This window comes from Eptatretus burgeri, chromosome 1 (assembly GCF_056783735.1).
Source record: "Eptatretus burgeri isolate ZD-2024b chromosome 1, Ebu_testis_v1, whole genome shotgun sequence".
In the NCBI taxonomy this organism is placed as follows: Eukaryota; Metazoa; Chordata; class Myxini; order Myxiniformes; family Myxinidae; genus Eptatretus; species Eptatretus burgeri.
The window spans coordinates 82,908,713-82,926,020 of record NC_140961.1 but is presented as its reverse complement, the minus strand read 5'-3'; the positions used below and the strand labels follow the sequence as shown (position 1 = coordinate 82,926,020).

Genomic DNA, 17,308 nt, shown 5'->3' with positions numbered 1-17,308 from the left:
AAGCACCACCCTGTCTTTCTGAAGGGGGTAATAGTGACACTCAGAGGAGGTTCTCAGCCACTCGGAGGTAAAAAAAAAAATTCGACCGGATTCGGATTCAGCATGGAAAACGGCCGTAGAAAATGCTATGCACAAAATTTCAATCATATTTACCCAACCCTCCTTCTCGGGATAAACATTACACTCGTATGTGATACATCGATGGGACAGTCATGCCCTTTTGTTCCTGTGGCATTCCATCGCACAGTCTTCACTTTTCACTCATTCACATACCTGGGTATTTGAATAACCCAGCGACTCATCAGTACGTGCTGTGTCTGGCTACATATCAATGCCGAATTGCACTGTTGGGCCAATCCATGTCTTCAGTGTCACTGTTCCAAGATCCAACATCATGTTGTGCACCACTTGGTAGCTTTTAAATGACAGATAGGCATTTTGACAGGGTCCATGTGGATCTTGTCAGTCCCCGACCACCTTCAAACGAGCACCGCTATTTACTGACTTGGGTTGACCACTTTTCCCGCTGGCTGGAGGCGACACTGACGATAAGCTGACCAACCATCACCAGAGCCTCTGTCCACACCTGGATTGCACGTTTTGGTGTTCCACAACCATCACTATGAATCATGGTAGCCAGTATGAATCGGATCTACTTTGCAAGCTGACTCAACTCCTAGGTACCGATGGTATGCGAGCACCGCTTACCATCCAGCAGCAAACAACGCCAACTCAAGTCTTTCCTGAAAGCACATGACAACTACAAGTGCTGGACAGACATAATGCCTGTGGTCCTGTTTGGTATGCAAGCTGCTCTAAAAGATGACCTTGGATGCTCCACTGCAGAGCTAGTGTATGGGCACCACTTCGTCTTTTATTTTTACACTAGCTAATACCACCCGTCACTTCCATCCATTGGGACCATCCTCTGTGAACAGCGGTGGTGCTGCCTAAGTAGTCTCCTTGTCAATTCGGCACAATCCTGGATGAGTCGCCACTCCAACACAGGATACCAGCAAGCTGGCACTCATTTTGCCGACCTCAGAAGGATGATAGGCAGAGTCAACGCCACCTGGTATTAATTCAACAGCCAAGTGGGATTTAAACTCAGCATCCAAAGATCCAAAGTCCACAACCATAACCATTAAGCCAACACCAGGCTTACCCATTGCTTCACTGATAGGTATACTAAAGGGAGGAGGGAGAAAAGGGGGGCGGGAGAGGGAGAGAGGGATGGGTGAGAGAGAGTTTGGAGAGTGAAGAGGTGGAGGGGAAAAGAGAGAGGAGGGAAGAGGAGTGAGGTGGAGTGGGGGTGTGAGAAGGGGTGGGGGAAGGGAAGACAGTGCAATGTGATAGGGACGGAAGGCAAATGTGTGGTGGAGCGTTAATTACGATTTATACTGTCTCATCAAAATTATTCTGCATGGAATGACAGTGAAGATGGAAACAAAATAATGTCTGAAATCAATTTTCTACCGATTAAACTATCGACACCACCTGAACACTTCGGGAGACAAAACCCGTCGGACACATCCGGAGCCAAGCCGTCTGGACACAAACACTGCTCGGACACATATGCAAAGACAAAATCCCGTCCAGATGCGTCCGGAGACAAACTCCTGTCCAGACTAGTCCAGAGACAAACTCCCATCCATTGACAACTCATGTCTGGACATAAATACCACCCGGACGCATCCGGAGCCAAGCTGTCCAACGACAAATCCACTGCCCGGATGCGTCCGGAGACAAACATTGCCTGGACCCATCCAGAGACAATCATTGCACGGACATATCCGGAGACAAACTCCACCTGGACACATCCAAATACAAACTCTCGTCCAGACAAAAATACTGCCCAGACATGTTTGGGGAGAGAGAGAGAGAGAGAGAGAGAGAGAGAGAGAGAGAGAGAGAGAGAGAGAGAGAGAGAGAGAGAGAGAGAGAGAGAGAGAGAGAGAGAGAGAGAGAGAGAGAGAGAGAGAGAGAGAAGAGAGAGGGAGGAGAGGGAGAAGAGAGAGAGGGAGGAGAGGGAGAAGAGAGAGAGGGAGGAGAGGGAGAAGAGAGAGAGGGAGGAGAGGGAGAAGAGAGAGAGAAGAGAAGAAGAGAAGAGAAGAAGAGAAGAGAAGAGAAGAGAAGAGGAGAAGAGAAGGGAAGAGAAGAGAAGGGAAGAGAAGAAGAGAAGAGAAGAGAAGAAGAGAAGGGAAGAGAAGAAGAGAAGAGAAGAGAAGAAGAGAAGAGAAGAAGAGAAGAGAAGAGAAGAAGAGAAGAAGAGAGGAGAAGAGAAGAAGAGAAGAGAAGAGAGGAGAAGAGAAGAGGGAGAGAGGGAGAGAGGGAGAGAGGGAGAGAGAGATATAAGAAATAAGAAATAAGAATTGGCAGGTTGCAGTCAGTGCGATTACCAACTGCAGAACTTACTGTATACAACCCGAAAACCTTCAGTAGCTTTCACCGAGATATAATCTGCCATTTATATAGATGTTTCACGGATGTGTTCACAAACATTAATGTTCATAAACAGCTGCGTGTGATGAGTTGCAAAATAATTTGGCTCAGGAATTTAGGAAACATGTTCAGAAGGCAAACAGCTTGATCAAATAAAGACTTCTCCCACAAAATAGTTGCTGTTAAATGCTGAACAACCTCAGAGAATCACAAAGTTCAATAACCCATGAAATAAACATTTCAAAAAATCAACCATGCTGCCTGCTCTTCTTTGCATGCGTCACATGATAAATGCACGCGTCGTGTGATACACACACACACACACACACACACACACACACACACACACACACACACACACACACACACACACACACACACACACACACACACACACACACACACACACACACACACACTCTCATGCACACTGTTCGTGGTGAACGCAAACGGTATAGCTGTCTTTTTAAAAACGTCCATTTTCCAGCAGATTTGCTTTGATTCCCTGTAGAGCACCTCCGAAAATATAGACACATATGTGGCAGACGCTTTTATTTTTTACTGGAGACGGTTGATCCGCTGTGGCAACCCCTAATGTGAGCAAGCCGAAAGAGGCAGAAGAAGAAGATGTGGCAGACGCTTTGGATGGGCAGTCCTTCTCGCGGACATGGCATGAGGTCTAGCAGTGATACATTAACTCATCCAGCTCTATGAAGCTGGTTAATTTTGGAACGCTCCTAATTTTTTACTCACTCAATATAATTCTCCAAACAGTCTACAAAGAGAAGTTTAATGCTTTGGAAATTTTACATTTTTTGTGTATGTATGGAGAAGGAGGATCACAGCCTTGCTTACTTAGAGTAAATCGGTATATCAGCTTAGTTGTAAGAAGCGTTATTTCTTTAAATTATCAGATTTCACTCCAGATTTGACACATATTTAGTCCAGACGATATCCTATCATCAAAACTGAAATAATATTTTGATGATATACTTTAATTAGCCTGTGAGAGTAAATCATGGAAAATCATATCATTTAATGCATGAAATTGATCCAAGCTCCTAATTTGAAAACTAAAGCACTAACAAAAGCGTTGTATTCAGTGATTCATAGCTTTTATGAACAGTCGCATTTGATAACATGAGGGCAGAAAGTTTAAAAAAAAAAAACTTTATCGTTAAGAAATCATTTTGGCCTTTTCCAAATCAAGGCATGGTTGAGCAGGCCAAAAACCATGGCAGTTTCAGACCCCAGCAAGGTTACCTAGGATACGCCTCAAGACCGCTATAGAAAGCGGTGACCGAGGATGCGCCGGATAAAGGATATAATTTAATAAGGCCGTTAATTATCTTTAAAAGGGGTGTTTTAGTTAACCTAAACACTGAATTTTCAGTCTTGTAATTCCTTCGAGTTTTCGTAGTATGTATGCAAAGTTTCATGCTGCTAGGTTTCATGGTTTTGGAGTTTGGTGGGAGATACACCGACACACACACACACACACGCACACACACACACACACACACACACACACACACACACACACACACACACACACACACACACACACACACACACACACACACACACACACACTTATTAGTCAAGATGAACAGTCTGCATCTCTTCTCTGACACCATATTGCATTTTGTTTGTTCCTTCCATTTGTTCAATGCACGAGGAGAGGGAGTAGTGTGGCAGTATCATATTGCCTTTGCTTTTGTAATATGTGAATTTTTTGATTACAATTGTCCTTTGATTTAACAGGGTTTCGTGGCAGTGGTTTTGATAGCTTTTGCCGTTGTGGTTTACCAAATAATTGACTCAGAATCCAGAAGTGTCAGATGTCTTTTCTTCCACGCAAAAAGTCGAAGTTTGATGGCATTGTCATGCACAAGGAGATTGGACTTTTAATAATACTGATTGAATTATCTGCTTCATACTTCCTTTAACTGCTATTGGTTACCTTTCCTGCATGCCAACGACATCACTGCCTGACCTCACATTCAATTATACACTTTATAGTGGCCTTTAGTGGTCTCAAAACAGACGTCAAGGGCAACTTGTTGTTGGCTTAAAACCTTGACCAGACCCTACACCCAAATTCTGGGGTCTCAAGGTGCTACAATTCGGCCATGAAAGAATAACGTATAAATGCACAAACAAATACACAAACACTTGAACATATTCACAAGATATATATATATATATATATATATATATATATATATATATATATATATATATATATATATATATATATATATATATATATATATATATATATATATATATATATATATAGTCTTTTGTTGTGAAGCCATGCAGTTTTCCAACATCATGGCTGTTATATTTAAATTGAATGACCTGTCACAGATTCCCCAGATTGCAAGAAATGTGCTGAAGATTATTGGTCTTCTCCAAATCGTAACGACTGTGTGTCAATTCCTGAAGAATTTTTGGCTTTTAATGACGCCTTGGCACTGGTCTTCATTGCATTTGCCCTCACAGGATTTGTCCTGACAGTCATAGTGGCAATCATTTTGTTGAAGTATCTTCCATTGATTAATGGGATGAATAAAATTGCAAATGGATTACTTATCTTTGCAACTTCCTGCTGCTTTATTTGCAGTGTGTTTTTTATTGGAAAACCAAGCAATATATCTTGCAAACTTCGAGAACCACTTGCTTGTGCCTTTTTGACTTTTGGAGTTATTTGTCAAATTCATCTTGGCATGAAAATTCGAATTTCATCGAAACGTGGGAAAACATTCTTATTATCATTTTTTACCAATACATTTTATTATGCTGGGTTGAGAGTGAGAGAGAGAGAGAGAGAGAGAGAGAGAGAGAGAGAGAGAGAGAGAGAGAGAGAGAGAGAGAGAGAGAGAGAGAGAGAGAGAGAGAGAGAGAGACAGACAGACAGACAGACAGACAGACAGACAGACAGACAGACAGACAGACAGACAGACAGACAGACAGACAGACTTTTGAAATCTTTTTATTACAAAAGTATAAAAGAAACAAGTAGTAAACAATTTCAATCAATGTGGATGAACAATTAAGGAACAGGAATACATGATAACTCCTTAAAGTAGCAAAGATAATTCATCTCCCTCCACCTTGCACAAAACTTCAACTTTGCACCATTTCTGAATGAAATTATTATCTTGAGACATCTCTCGGTAAAAATGAAATTCCATTTTAAGACGGGCATATACAGAGCCTTTAAAGGCTAGCAAGACACTGCATTCTTCTAAATTATCACCCAAAATCATTCTCTTCTGAGTAATGTATATTGAGAGTTTTGCTTCAGCGAGCAGGAAATTTGCAATTTGAGATCCGACATTTTTGCAAGATACAGGCATATAATACAGTACACAAAATAATCGAAAGAAAAGCACAAACCAACTCTCTGGAAAATAAAATTCAAGAGGTGAAAAAGCGGAACCAGCCTTTGGCATCCAACATCAGCATTAGACACAGGTGACATATACATGAAGGACCAGACAGGAGATGATGGAACCCTGCAGGCAGAAGTTCTTTCCAGTGGGTGGTCAGTGTGCTATTGGGGTTGGCAGAAATAACAACATTAAGACATTGCACATACAGAGCAGTCTTTGTACAGGTTTGTGAAGGCTTTGTGGAGGGAGCACTAGAAAAACAAAAGTCAGGGAAGTCAGGATGTGTTGTACTTGTATCTTTAGCACCATGCAATGGAAGCCACGATAAATTAAAATAATTGAAAACTATAACAATTGAATATAGAAAATGTCCAGCTAAACGAGCTGACTTGACATGGCAGACTTCCAAAATCTGGTTCGGGGTCTGCCATCCAGAATAAATACGATTAACGAAGTCCCTTACAAGGAAGAAGCCAGATTCAATGAAGTCATGATGGAACAGGCTATTGTAAAAGACAGGTTCACACATAAGGTTACAAAATTTATACGAATACTTGTTTTGTACTGGAATGACACACTGACTGGCATTCAGGAGACTTTGGTAGAAGGAGGGCAGTAGTGAGGTGTTGATTCGCCACAGGTCAAGTAGGAAGAGCTCAGGGCCACCCCTGAGCTTACCGGCTTGATGCAGTAAGCATGAAGCCAGGGGCCGCCAAGACAGGACTTCCTTGTACAGAAGATGATGCAAAGTAGTCAGCCGAAAGGACAGTATTTTGCTGGTAATGTCCACAAGCACTTGACTGCCTTTGACTGGCGAGAGACTCAGAAGATCTGCTCGAAGCCGGTGCATGCCATTCCAGAAAAATTCCACAAGGATTCGTTGCAAATTAATGATTAGTGATTTGGGGGGGTGTAAGACAGTCATCCTATGCCAGAGTTTGGAAGCGGCCAAGTTGTTAATTATCAGCACTCTACCTCTATAAGACAGGAGGCTGGACAACTTTTTCCAACGATTAAGGGTGTGAGATATTTGATCAACCAGTTGATCCCAATTCTTTAAAGAGAAGTGTCAATCCCAAGGACCACTCCAAGAGTCTTTACACCATCATACCTCCACTGCAAGTCTTTAGGCAGAGAAGGTGGGATAAATAACCCTGAAGGACCAAGACACACGGCTTTACTCTTGCTCCAATTAACAGTCGCAGAAGATGCCAGGTTAAATTCATGTAAAGCACTTGTTAGGACAGTAATGTCAGACTGAGTGTTGACAATCACACACACACACACACACACACACACACACACACACACACACACACACACACGCACGCACGCACGCACACACACACACACACACACACACACACACACACACACACACACACACACACACACACATCATCAGCGTATGCAAGCATCTTGACAGAATTAGCAAGAGGTGCCACCGAAAAACCAGAAAGCTTTTTACGTAAATGAATCAGCAATGGTTCAATAGCAAGGGAATGCAGGCACCCAGAGAGAGGACAACCTTGTCTAATACCTTGCTGAACTGGAAAAGGTGAACAAAAACTAATGTTGATGCTTATTAAACTGAAGTTGTTGTGATACCGTAATTCAATACAAGAAATAAGGAAAGGAGAAAATCCAAACCCCTTCAAAACTTCAAGTAAATAGGAATGGTCAATACTCTCAAAAGCCTTTTCGTGGTCGAGAAAATTCAAGCCAGTGTTACCATTCTGACAATAACAATTAGAAATTAAATCACGAACAGAAAAAAGTATTGTTAAATATCGATCTACCGGGAATACAAGAAGACTGGTCAGAAGATACAATGTTCCCAATTAACGTCTTTAAGCGATTGGCAAGTAACTTGGAGAGTATTTTATAGTCGACACAAAGTAGAGAGATCGGGTGCCAGTTCTCAACAACTTGAAGATCTCCTTTTTTCGGAATTCATGAAATGATAGCACGTCTACAGCTTAAGGGAAGTTTACCAGTCTGTATACTTTCTAAAATACAATTAATAGACACGGTCCCAGCAGATCCCAGAAGGTGCTGAAGAATTCAAATGGCAACCTATCTATACCAGGTGCTCTATTGGTGGGCAAGCTTTTAACAACACTAGCAAGTTCATCTGATGTTATTTCTCCCTCAACAGTAAAGTTCTGGGCTTCAGTAAGTGTAGGCAATAGATCAGTAAATGAATGTGTATGGCCTAGGGAAGTGGGCTTCGAGGAGTAGAGGTGAGAAAAGAAATTTTTAACTGTAACGTTAATGTCACTCGGATCTGTCAAAATCCTTCCGTCAGCAGAATGCAAGGACAATATTTGTTTATGATTTTTTGAGGCAGTTTCTTGCTTAAAGAAGAGCCTGCAAGTATTCAGTTGTTGCAAGTGAACCATTCTCATCCGAAGAAGTCTACCTTTTTCACGCTCAGTCAATAATTCATTCAAAAGGTCTTTCTTTTTATACAACATTTGTCGCTGCTCATTATTATTAGAAGAGGACATCTTGTTTTGCAATTGCATAATTTGTGTCTTCACCTGGTCTATATCAATGTCACGATCTCGAGTACTGTATTGTGCGAAATTTTGACAAAAGACTCTAATTTGACCCCACCACTGACATAAACAAGACAAGTCCTGATCCATTGTGATATAATGTGCCCAAAAGGTCTTAAAGGAAGAAACAAAGAACTTGTTTTTATTCACCACCTTAACATGGATTCACCATCTTAATAAATGGTAATTGAAACCACATTACAACTACATGGTGATCAGAAAATCCAGATGGGAGAATAGAAGTGTTTAGAACTAGGTTAAGGAAGTGATTGGAAACATAATTTATCAAGTCGAGCTTGGGACACTAAATTATTAGAGTAGCGACACAAAGTAAATTGTTGCTGTGTCAGATGTTGCAATCTCCAAATGTCAGTTAACTTGAATCTTGAGATGGAGTGAACAAGAGATCTCATGTTGGCTACATGCGGCTCAGCTCCATTTCTATCAAGGGAGGGGTTTAGTGTGCAATTAAAATCTCCTCCAAGACATAGGAAGTGGTCAGGAGGAACACGAGTAAGATAGGAATCAAGACGGCCAAAGACGGAAGATCTTTCAGCGTTTGTACTTGGTGCATACACATTGACTATTGTAAAAGGGTGTTTACTAATGGAAAAGGTCAGGGAAGCTAAATATCCCTTCACAATTTCTTTAAAAGAAACTGAAGTTAAAGGAAGAGTTTGCTGAAAAAAGATGGCTATCCCAGCAATCGGACTTGAAAGACTACTGAAAAACCAATATCCTTTAACAAACAGTTCCCACTCGGTTAAATAATCATCAATAGAGTGAGTTTCTTGTAGGAGTATGATATCAACCTTCTTGCACTCAACTGGCTGTTTAACTCACACTGTACGAAGAGATGTGCAACCACCATTGATATTTAGGCTAGCAATGGACAGTTTCATCTATAAGGAGTCAATGGCAAAGAATAGATCAGCCATGATCTTTAAGTTCATTCCGAATGTAACTCAGAAATTTTCTGAACTGGTGACGTTGAGGATCTGCAACATTATATCTATCAGGTCGAGAAATCATTATTCGAGCCACTTGAATTAAATCCTCCAGAACTGGTAAATTGTCATTAATTTTGACCCCCTTTTTCTGAGGAACAGAGAGAGAGAGAGAGAGAGAGAGAGAGAGAGAGAGAGAGAGAGAGAGAGAGAGAGAGAGAGAGAGAGAGAGAGAGAGAGAGAGAGAGAGAGAGAGAGAGAGAGAGAGAGAGAGAGAGAGAGAGAGAGAGAGAGAGAGAGAGAGAGAGAGAGAGAGAGAGAGAGAGAGAGAGAGAGAGAGAGAGAGAGAGAGAGAGAGAGAGAGAGAGAGAGAGAGAGAGAGAGAGAGAGAGAGAGAGAGAGAGAGAGAGAGAGAGAGAGAGAGAGAGAGAGAGAGAGATAAATATGTATTTGCACCCCTTGACTTTTTCACATTTTGTTGTGGTACAGCCTGAATTTTAAATGGATTAAATTTGATTTTTTTCACTGTTCTGCATAAAATATCCCATATTGCCAAAGTGAATACATGTTTTTGGAATTTTTTTTCAAATTAACTGAAAATAAAATGCAGAAATATCTCTTTTACATAAGTGTTCAATCACCTGAGTCAATACTTTGACGAAGCACCTTTGGCAGTGATTACAGCTTCAAGTCTTCTTGGGTATGTTTGTATCAGCTTTGCACATCTGGATTTGGGGATTTTTTAATTTTTTTTTTGTATACCTTGGTCGAGGCTCGTATGAGAGCTAACGCACAACTCACAGCAAGGAGGCATGAGACAAGAGGGGCGGGAGTGGAAGGGACAAAACAGTGGGGAACAGACACATTAGGTGAACTGTGGAAGGGAGAGGGATGGGGATGGGACGGGAAACATGGCGAAGAGAAGATGGACATTTAAGGGACTTTCAGGAAGGAAAGCAGGAGAAATGAAGGAACTGGGCTTGGGTGGATTATCGGGGGTAGAAAAGATCGAGGATTTGGATGGGGGAAGATAAGAGGTGGTGGTGAATAGCTGTTTTGAAAGCCTGGAGGGAAGAATGGGAAAGAATAGAGTGAGGAAGTTTATTCCAAAGGAGGGAAAAAAGAGGAATGAAAGAGTGAAGATGAGCAGTAATTCGTGATTTTGGTAGTTTTACCAGAAGGGGGTTGTTGGCGGACCTTGAGCGCCCTGTGGAAATGTGGTGGGGACAAATCGCAGAGAGAGCAGGGGGGGCAAGGCTGGAGAGGAGTCGGTAGAAGACAGAAAGACCACCAACCAACCTGCGGTGATTGAGTGAGAGGCCCAAAGACTCAGCTTCATTGCGGGAGATGCCGATGATCTTAAATGCCCTGGTTTCGACAGCGTGAAGCCGAGAAAGGTGGGAGGCAGGAGCACCAGCCCAGAGTGGAGAGCAGTACTCCATCAGGCTACGGGCAAAAGCTTTGTAAGTGGTCAGGAGCTCAAGAGGGCCGAGGAAGGACTTAGCACGACGGAGGATTCCCAGTCGGCGACTGGCTTTTGAGGCGAGGTTGGAAATGTGACTTTCCCAGGAAAGGTCATGGCAGATAGTGAGACCTAGAAGCTTGAAAGAAAAGACTTCTTCCAGAGGATTGTTGAGAAAGTGGATGGGGGGGTTTTGTAAACGGTCCTTTCGAAGAGACATCGTGAGAGTGTGAGATTTGTCTGGATTGAAAGACATGTTCCACGTGTTGGACCAGTTTGTGATTTTATTCAGATCTGCAGTGAGCGAAGAAGCTGCTGCTTGCCAGTCTGAGGGATGACAGATGGTACGGCAGAGGGTGGAGTCGTTGGCAGAGAAATAGAGGATTTTCCAGAGAGTCCGAGAGATCATTGATGAAAACCAGAAAAAGAACAGGGCCCAGAACGCTACCTTGAGGAACTCCAGCCTGCACAGGAAGAGGGGATGAAAGAACTCCATTTAGGGCCACACTTTGACTGCGACAGGAGAGGAAGTCTGCGAGCCATGAGTGGAGATGGCCTTGAATACCATGGGAAGAGAGTTTGGTGAGTAGGGCAGGGTGCCAGACTGTGTCAAAAGCACGTGATATGTCCAGGGATACGGCTCGGATTTCCTGTCTGGCATTGAGGACCTCCATCCATTGATGGGAGAGCAGAAGCAGCATATCCAAGGTAGAGTGACCTGGTCTGAAACCAAATTGATGATTGGAAATCAAGCCATTGGAGAAGATGAAAGATTTCATGTCTGAAGCGATGATGGATTCCATCACCTTGCTGATGATTGGGAGAAGGCTGATTGGTCTGTAGTTACAGGGATCTGTTTTTGCACCTTTTTATGCAGGGCAGTGATGTTAGCAGATTTCCAAGCAGATGGCAGATGACCTTGGGCAAATGAGAGGGTGAATAGAACAGAGAGAGGGTGAGCAAGAGCAGAAGAGCAGGCTTTGAGGACACGTGGGCTGATGCCGTCTGGACCGGTTGCAGAATCTGACTCGAGGTTTGAAAGCAAGCTCTCCACCTTGTCAGGAGAAAAGGATACAGAGTCCAGGGACAGTTGGGTGCGACTGGGTAAAGTGGGTAGAGATAGTGATGGGTTTAGGACACAAGATTTAGCTGCAAACACCGAGTTTAGACATTCAGCTTTATCACGTGTGGAATCAGCAGTGCGGCCATTTGAGGTAAGGGAGGGGATGGAGGGGGAACATACACCAGAAACAGATTTGATTAAACGCCACCAGGATTTTGAGGAGGGAGAGAGGTTTGAGAGTTCAGACTTGAGATGAGAAAGATGTTGTTTTCTGGCTCTCCTGAGGGTAGATACACACTTGTTCCGAGCTTTTTGGAAAGAACTGAGATTGCCCTCAGTTGGGTTTGCTTTCCATGAGGCAAAGGCAAGTTGTTTCAGGACAACTGCCTCGCCACATGCTTCAGTAAACCAAGGGCGGGAGGAAGGGTAAGACAACTGAACATGAGAGGGGATAAATCTGTGCATGAGGGAGAGCAAGTTTCTTTGAAAGAATTTCCAGGATGAGTTGATGTTTGAGAAAGTAGTGATGGGAGACCAGTCTGTAAGTTTAATGGCTGCTCGGAGACCCTGCCAGTCGGCTTGAGTGAAATGCCAGACTCGACGGCGGTGAGGTGGTTTTCTGATAACAGCCAGAGAGATGTCCACTTTGACAAGGACGTGGTCAGAAGAACCAATTGGAGCGAAGGAAGAGCAGCAGATATTGTTAGGGAAATTTGTGAAAATCAGATCCAGAAGAGATGGAGTACCATTGGTTGAGATCCGGGTCGGGAAGTTGACCGATTGAGTCAGTCCCAATGAGTCGCAGAAAGCTTTTGCTGAGGTGCCATGGCAGGTGAGAGAGGTACCCACACCTCGCCAACTGGCGTGATGACAATTGAAGTCACCACATAAGAGGAAGAGAGAGTTTGGATAAGAAGATAGAAGATGGTCCATGTTTTCGGATAGTGAGGTGTAGATGGAGTCATCACTGTTCGGTGGACGGTACAGTACACATATAAACATGAGGTGGGAGTGGAGGGGAAGCCGAAGCCAGAGGTATTCCTGGGGGTGTGGGGGAGTGAGAGCAGTGCATGGAGAGTGAGGAATAGAGTCTTTGATGAAGAGAGCAACACCTCCACCAGGAAGAGGCTCAGGTCTGTCATACCATAAGAGGGAGTAACCAGGGAGAGATACTTGGGAGTCAGACACGTCTTGGGAGAGGAAAGTTTCTGTTAGGCAGATAATGTCTGGTTTGTCAGTGGCAACCTGCATGGAAAGATCTGAAAGGTTTGAGCGAAGGCCCCGGATATTTGAGGTCCACACTTTTAATGAAGAGGAAGGGGAGTAGGCTTTGGGTGCAGGAGGTGGAGGGGGAGGGGGAGGGTAGGACAAGGGACGAGGGGGGCAGGTAAGGAGGGTTGCTGAAGGAGTGTGGGGTATTGCAGAATAGCGAGGGGAGGGGGCCGAATGAGGAGGAGAAAAGGCTCTGTGGTGCTGGGGGAGAGGGGGGACAAGAGACAAGGAAGAAGGCAGTTGAGGATTTGAGGAGGTGGAGTGAAGAGAAGGAGGTGAGAGGGCAGTGGAGGGAGGCAGGTTGGTGGATGAGAGGGGGGCAACTTTGAGAAGGAAGAGTGAGGGGGATGAAAGGTGGGAGAAAGGTGAGGGGGGAATTTTTGAGAGAGGTGAGAGGGAGGCTTGGAGGGAGAAGAGTGGGATGGTTGCTTTGAGAGTGAGAGTGAGGGGTGAGGGGGTGAGTTGGCACTGAAGTTGGAAAAAAAGAATGGTTGATGGAAAGCGAGCATCCATGGCAAACTGTGGTTTTTAAAAGTTTTAGGTCAGAGATGCGATTTAACACAATTCTTGATGGATGCAATGAAGGCGAATTCAGAGCATGGAGAGAAGAAGCGCTGTTATAGTTGGATTTTTTAGGCAAGGAATGAAGGAGAGGTCGAAATGAGAGCAGTCTGTTAAAATAGCAGAAGAGTAGTGCATTGTGAAACAGTAAAGAGTACCACATGTGTGAGAGAGGAAGATGAAGCATTATAAGATCGTTTTTGTTGTTAAAAATAATGTATGAGAGAGTTCAACAGATTAGGTCATGGAAGTGTTAACTAACTAATTAATTAATTAATTAATTAATTAATTAATTAATAAATAAAAAATCGAGGAAGAAGACGAGGAGGAAGTTAAGAGGAAGAAGAAGAAGCAGAATCGGGAGAAGGTGAGCGTGTTGTTGTTGTTGGGTATATATATATATTTGTTGTTGTTAATATTAATGTACGAGAGAGTTCAACAGATTAGGTCATGGAAGTGTAAAAAAAAAATCGAGGAAGAAGACGAGGAGGAAGTTAAGAGGAAGAAGAAGCAGAATCGGGAGAAGGTGGGCGTGTTGTTGTTGTTGTAGGGTATTTTTTTTATTTTTATTTTTATTTTTTATTTTTTATTTTTTATTTTTTTTTGAGATAAGAAAGAGATTAGTTGGGAGAATGGGGGATGTTTGGAAAGTGGGGAGGATCAAAATTGAAGGTAATGGGGAGGATAGAAATTGAAGGTAATGGGGAGAAAAAAACAAACAAACAACAAAAAAAAAAAACGATCGAACACCGAGTGGAACCGGTAGGCCTCAAGCACCAGGTAAGAACATCGACAAAAATACTCACAAAATAGCACGATTTTTGAAACAAAACCGAACTATCAACACACAGTAACATGTAGGTGAGAAAATTAAACAGTTAAAACTGGACAAATAACAACCGGAAACTTAGCTTTGAGAACGTCAGCAGGGAGCCCTGAAGGAGACCTCTCGCTGCTCAAAAACCGGAACCCTTCTCTCATTTTTCCTTGCATATTTGCTCAAGTTCTGTCAAATTGGATGGGTAGCTTTGGTGAACAGCAATCTTCATGTCTTTCCAGTGTTGTGGAATATCTTGATTTGTTCTATCAACTGACCTGGTGTAAATCCTGTTACTCAATTTGTAAGAAACAATTAATTCACTGTCCACAACGAAAAGTACATTTGATCAGAGAACATTTATTTCATGGTACCACGGAGTCCAAAACACTGAGATGGTAAACATCCACAATGATTTGCACTAAGCTAAGATTACATTTCCTGGCATTGATACGCTTTTGTGGGAGTGGAGGGGGTTGATAAGCATTAGGCAAAAGAACTCCAACTGCAATACGTTACCACTGGGTGAAAGAGAATGACATAATCATGGCAAAAGTTCCAGTGTTATCAACCAGGTCATCTTGTTTCATAGTAAGACATTCCTTTTATCAATATCTAGGTCAAAAGACTCTTGGGTAAAGGGAAACATAACTGACAGCCAATTTGACTTGTAGCATAAAAATAAAATTTATAAAGCACCAGCAACATTTATAATTGAGTACATTAATATAATTACTTTTTCTTCCAAACCAGAGATACTCAATGGGATTCAAGTCTGTGCTTTGGCTGGGCCACTCAAGGAATTTCACGTTCTTGTTCTGAGGCCATTCCATGTTGCTTTTGCTGTGTGCTTGGGGTCATTGTCCTGTTGGAAGGTAAATCTTTGCCACATTATAAGGTCTTTTGCACTCTGAAACAGGTTCTCCTCAAGGATTTGCCTGCATTTGGCTCCATTCATTGTTCCCTCTATCCTTGCAAGTCTTCCAGTCCCTGCCGCTAAAAAGCATGACCTGAGCTTTATGCTGCCACCACTATGCTTCACAGTTGGGATGTTGTGAGATGGGTGATGAGCTGTGCTCAGTTTCTGCCAAAAGTAGTACTTTGCATTCAGGCCAAAGAGTTCAATTTTCACTTTATCAGACCACAGAATATTTTGCCTCACACTCTCAGAGTCTTTCATGTGCCTTTTTGCAATCTCCACACACACTGTCATGTGCCTTTTTCTCAGGAGTGGCTTCTCTCTGACCACTCTCCCATAAAGCCTAGATTTGTGAAGTGCTGCAGAGATCATTGTCCATCCAGAGGGTTTTCCCTTCTCAGCCAAGGAACTCTGTAGTTCTTTAAGAGTGGTCATTGGGTTATTTATCACCTCCCTGACCAAGGCCCTTCTTTTCCAGTTGCTCAGTTAGGTCGGACGGCCAGCTCCAGCAAGAGTCTGGGTCGTCCTATACTCCTGTTTCCTCATTATGGAGCTCACTGTGGTCTTGGGAATTTTAAACACTCTAGAAATTGTTTTATACCCTTCTCCAGGTATTTGACTCCTCACAATTCTATCTTGAGTTATATGGAAAGCTTCTTGGACTTAATGGTGTAGTTTCTGCACTGACATGCAATGTCAACTGTGGAACCTTATCAAGAAAGGTCGGTTTCTTTCTAAATCCTGTCCAATTAATTGAATTGGCCACAGGTGGACTCCAATCAAGTTGTCGAGACATCTCCAGAATGATCAAAGGAAATTGGATGCAGCTGAGCTCAATTTGGAGCGTCAGAGCAAAGGGATTGAACACTTATTGACACAAGACATTTCAGCTTTTCATTTTTAATTAATTTGTAAAAAATTCTCAAAACTTATTTTCATCACTTTGTCATTATGGGGTATTTTATGTCGATCTGTGACAAAAAATTAAATTTAATCCATTTTAAATTCAGGCTGTTACACAACAAAATGTGAAAAGTCAAGGGGTGTGAATACTTTCTGAAGGCACTGTATGTTTCATTTGTCTCAATCCGATATAGCAGGAGATATCCATCACTGTTTGGGTCTCTCTGACGCAGACACAGCACAAGTTTAATTAAACTTTGTCTTTACAGGAATCATTCATAAGTTCATCTTACTGCAACGTGACGCACTGGTTTGGTTTTGCATATCTCCGCAGTTTGCATTTTGTTTGTTGTGGGTATTTCAAGGAAATCTACAACCCATTAGAACCGTCTCTCATGACAAACCAAGTGTTGTTCTGACCTGTGCAGGAGATTCACTTGCTTGGCCAACATGTGCAATAACCTACTTGTGTTTACTCACATTCTTTTGCCTTTTCCTCACATGTAAGGCTAAAAAAGTTCAGTCAGCCTTCAATGAGCCAAAGTTTGTCACATTCAATATGCTCTTTACAATCCTCATCTATTTCGCCTTTGTTCCAGCATACAGCAGCACCAGCGGAACGTTTAGGATTGCTACCGAAATATTTGCTCTTCTTGCCCTTGCGTTTGGATTTCTTAGTTGTGTCTTTTTACCAAAATGTTACATTGTTCTTGTCAACACCAAATAAATGTTTGAAGAGATATTGCATTGTACGTGTGTTTTGTGATAATGGAAACAAGAACCAAAAGCGATAATTGAGAATAAGGAAGTAAAGCTCACATACGACCTGATGATCCCATCTAGCATAAACATAGAAAACAAAGCATTGCAACTGGCATAGTACTTAGGTATAAAAACTAATAAGCACCATTCCTACTTGAGGTATCAGTTTCTAGCGATTTGGGCCAAAATAATGCAGAG

The 17,308-nt window shown here is 42.6% G+C and overlaps 1 protein-coding gene across 1 annotated transcript in view; it reads left to right on the top strand.

The window, feature by feature from the left end:
• LOC147034858 (extracellular calcium-sensing receptor-like) overlaps window positions 1-17,075 on the top strand; it is a 51,715-nt gene extending 34,640 nt beyond the window's left edge. The window contains exons 5-6 of the mRNA XM_085857875.1: window positions 4,816-5,199; window positions 16,618-17,075. Coding sequence (XP_085714001.1) covers window positions 4,816-5,199; window positions 16,618-17,075 — 842 coding nt within the window. The remainder of the gene's footprint in view (window positions 1-4,815; window positions 5,200-16,617) is intronic.
• The last annotated feature ends 233 nt before the right edge of the window (window positions 17,076-17,308 follow it).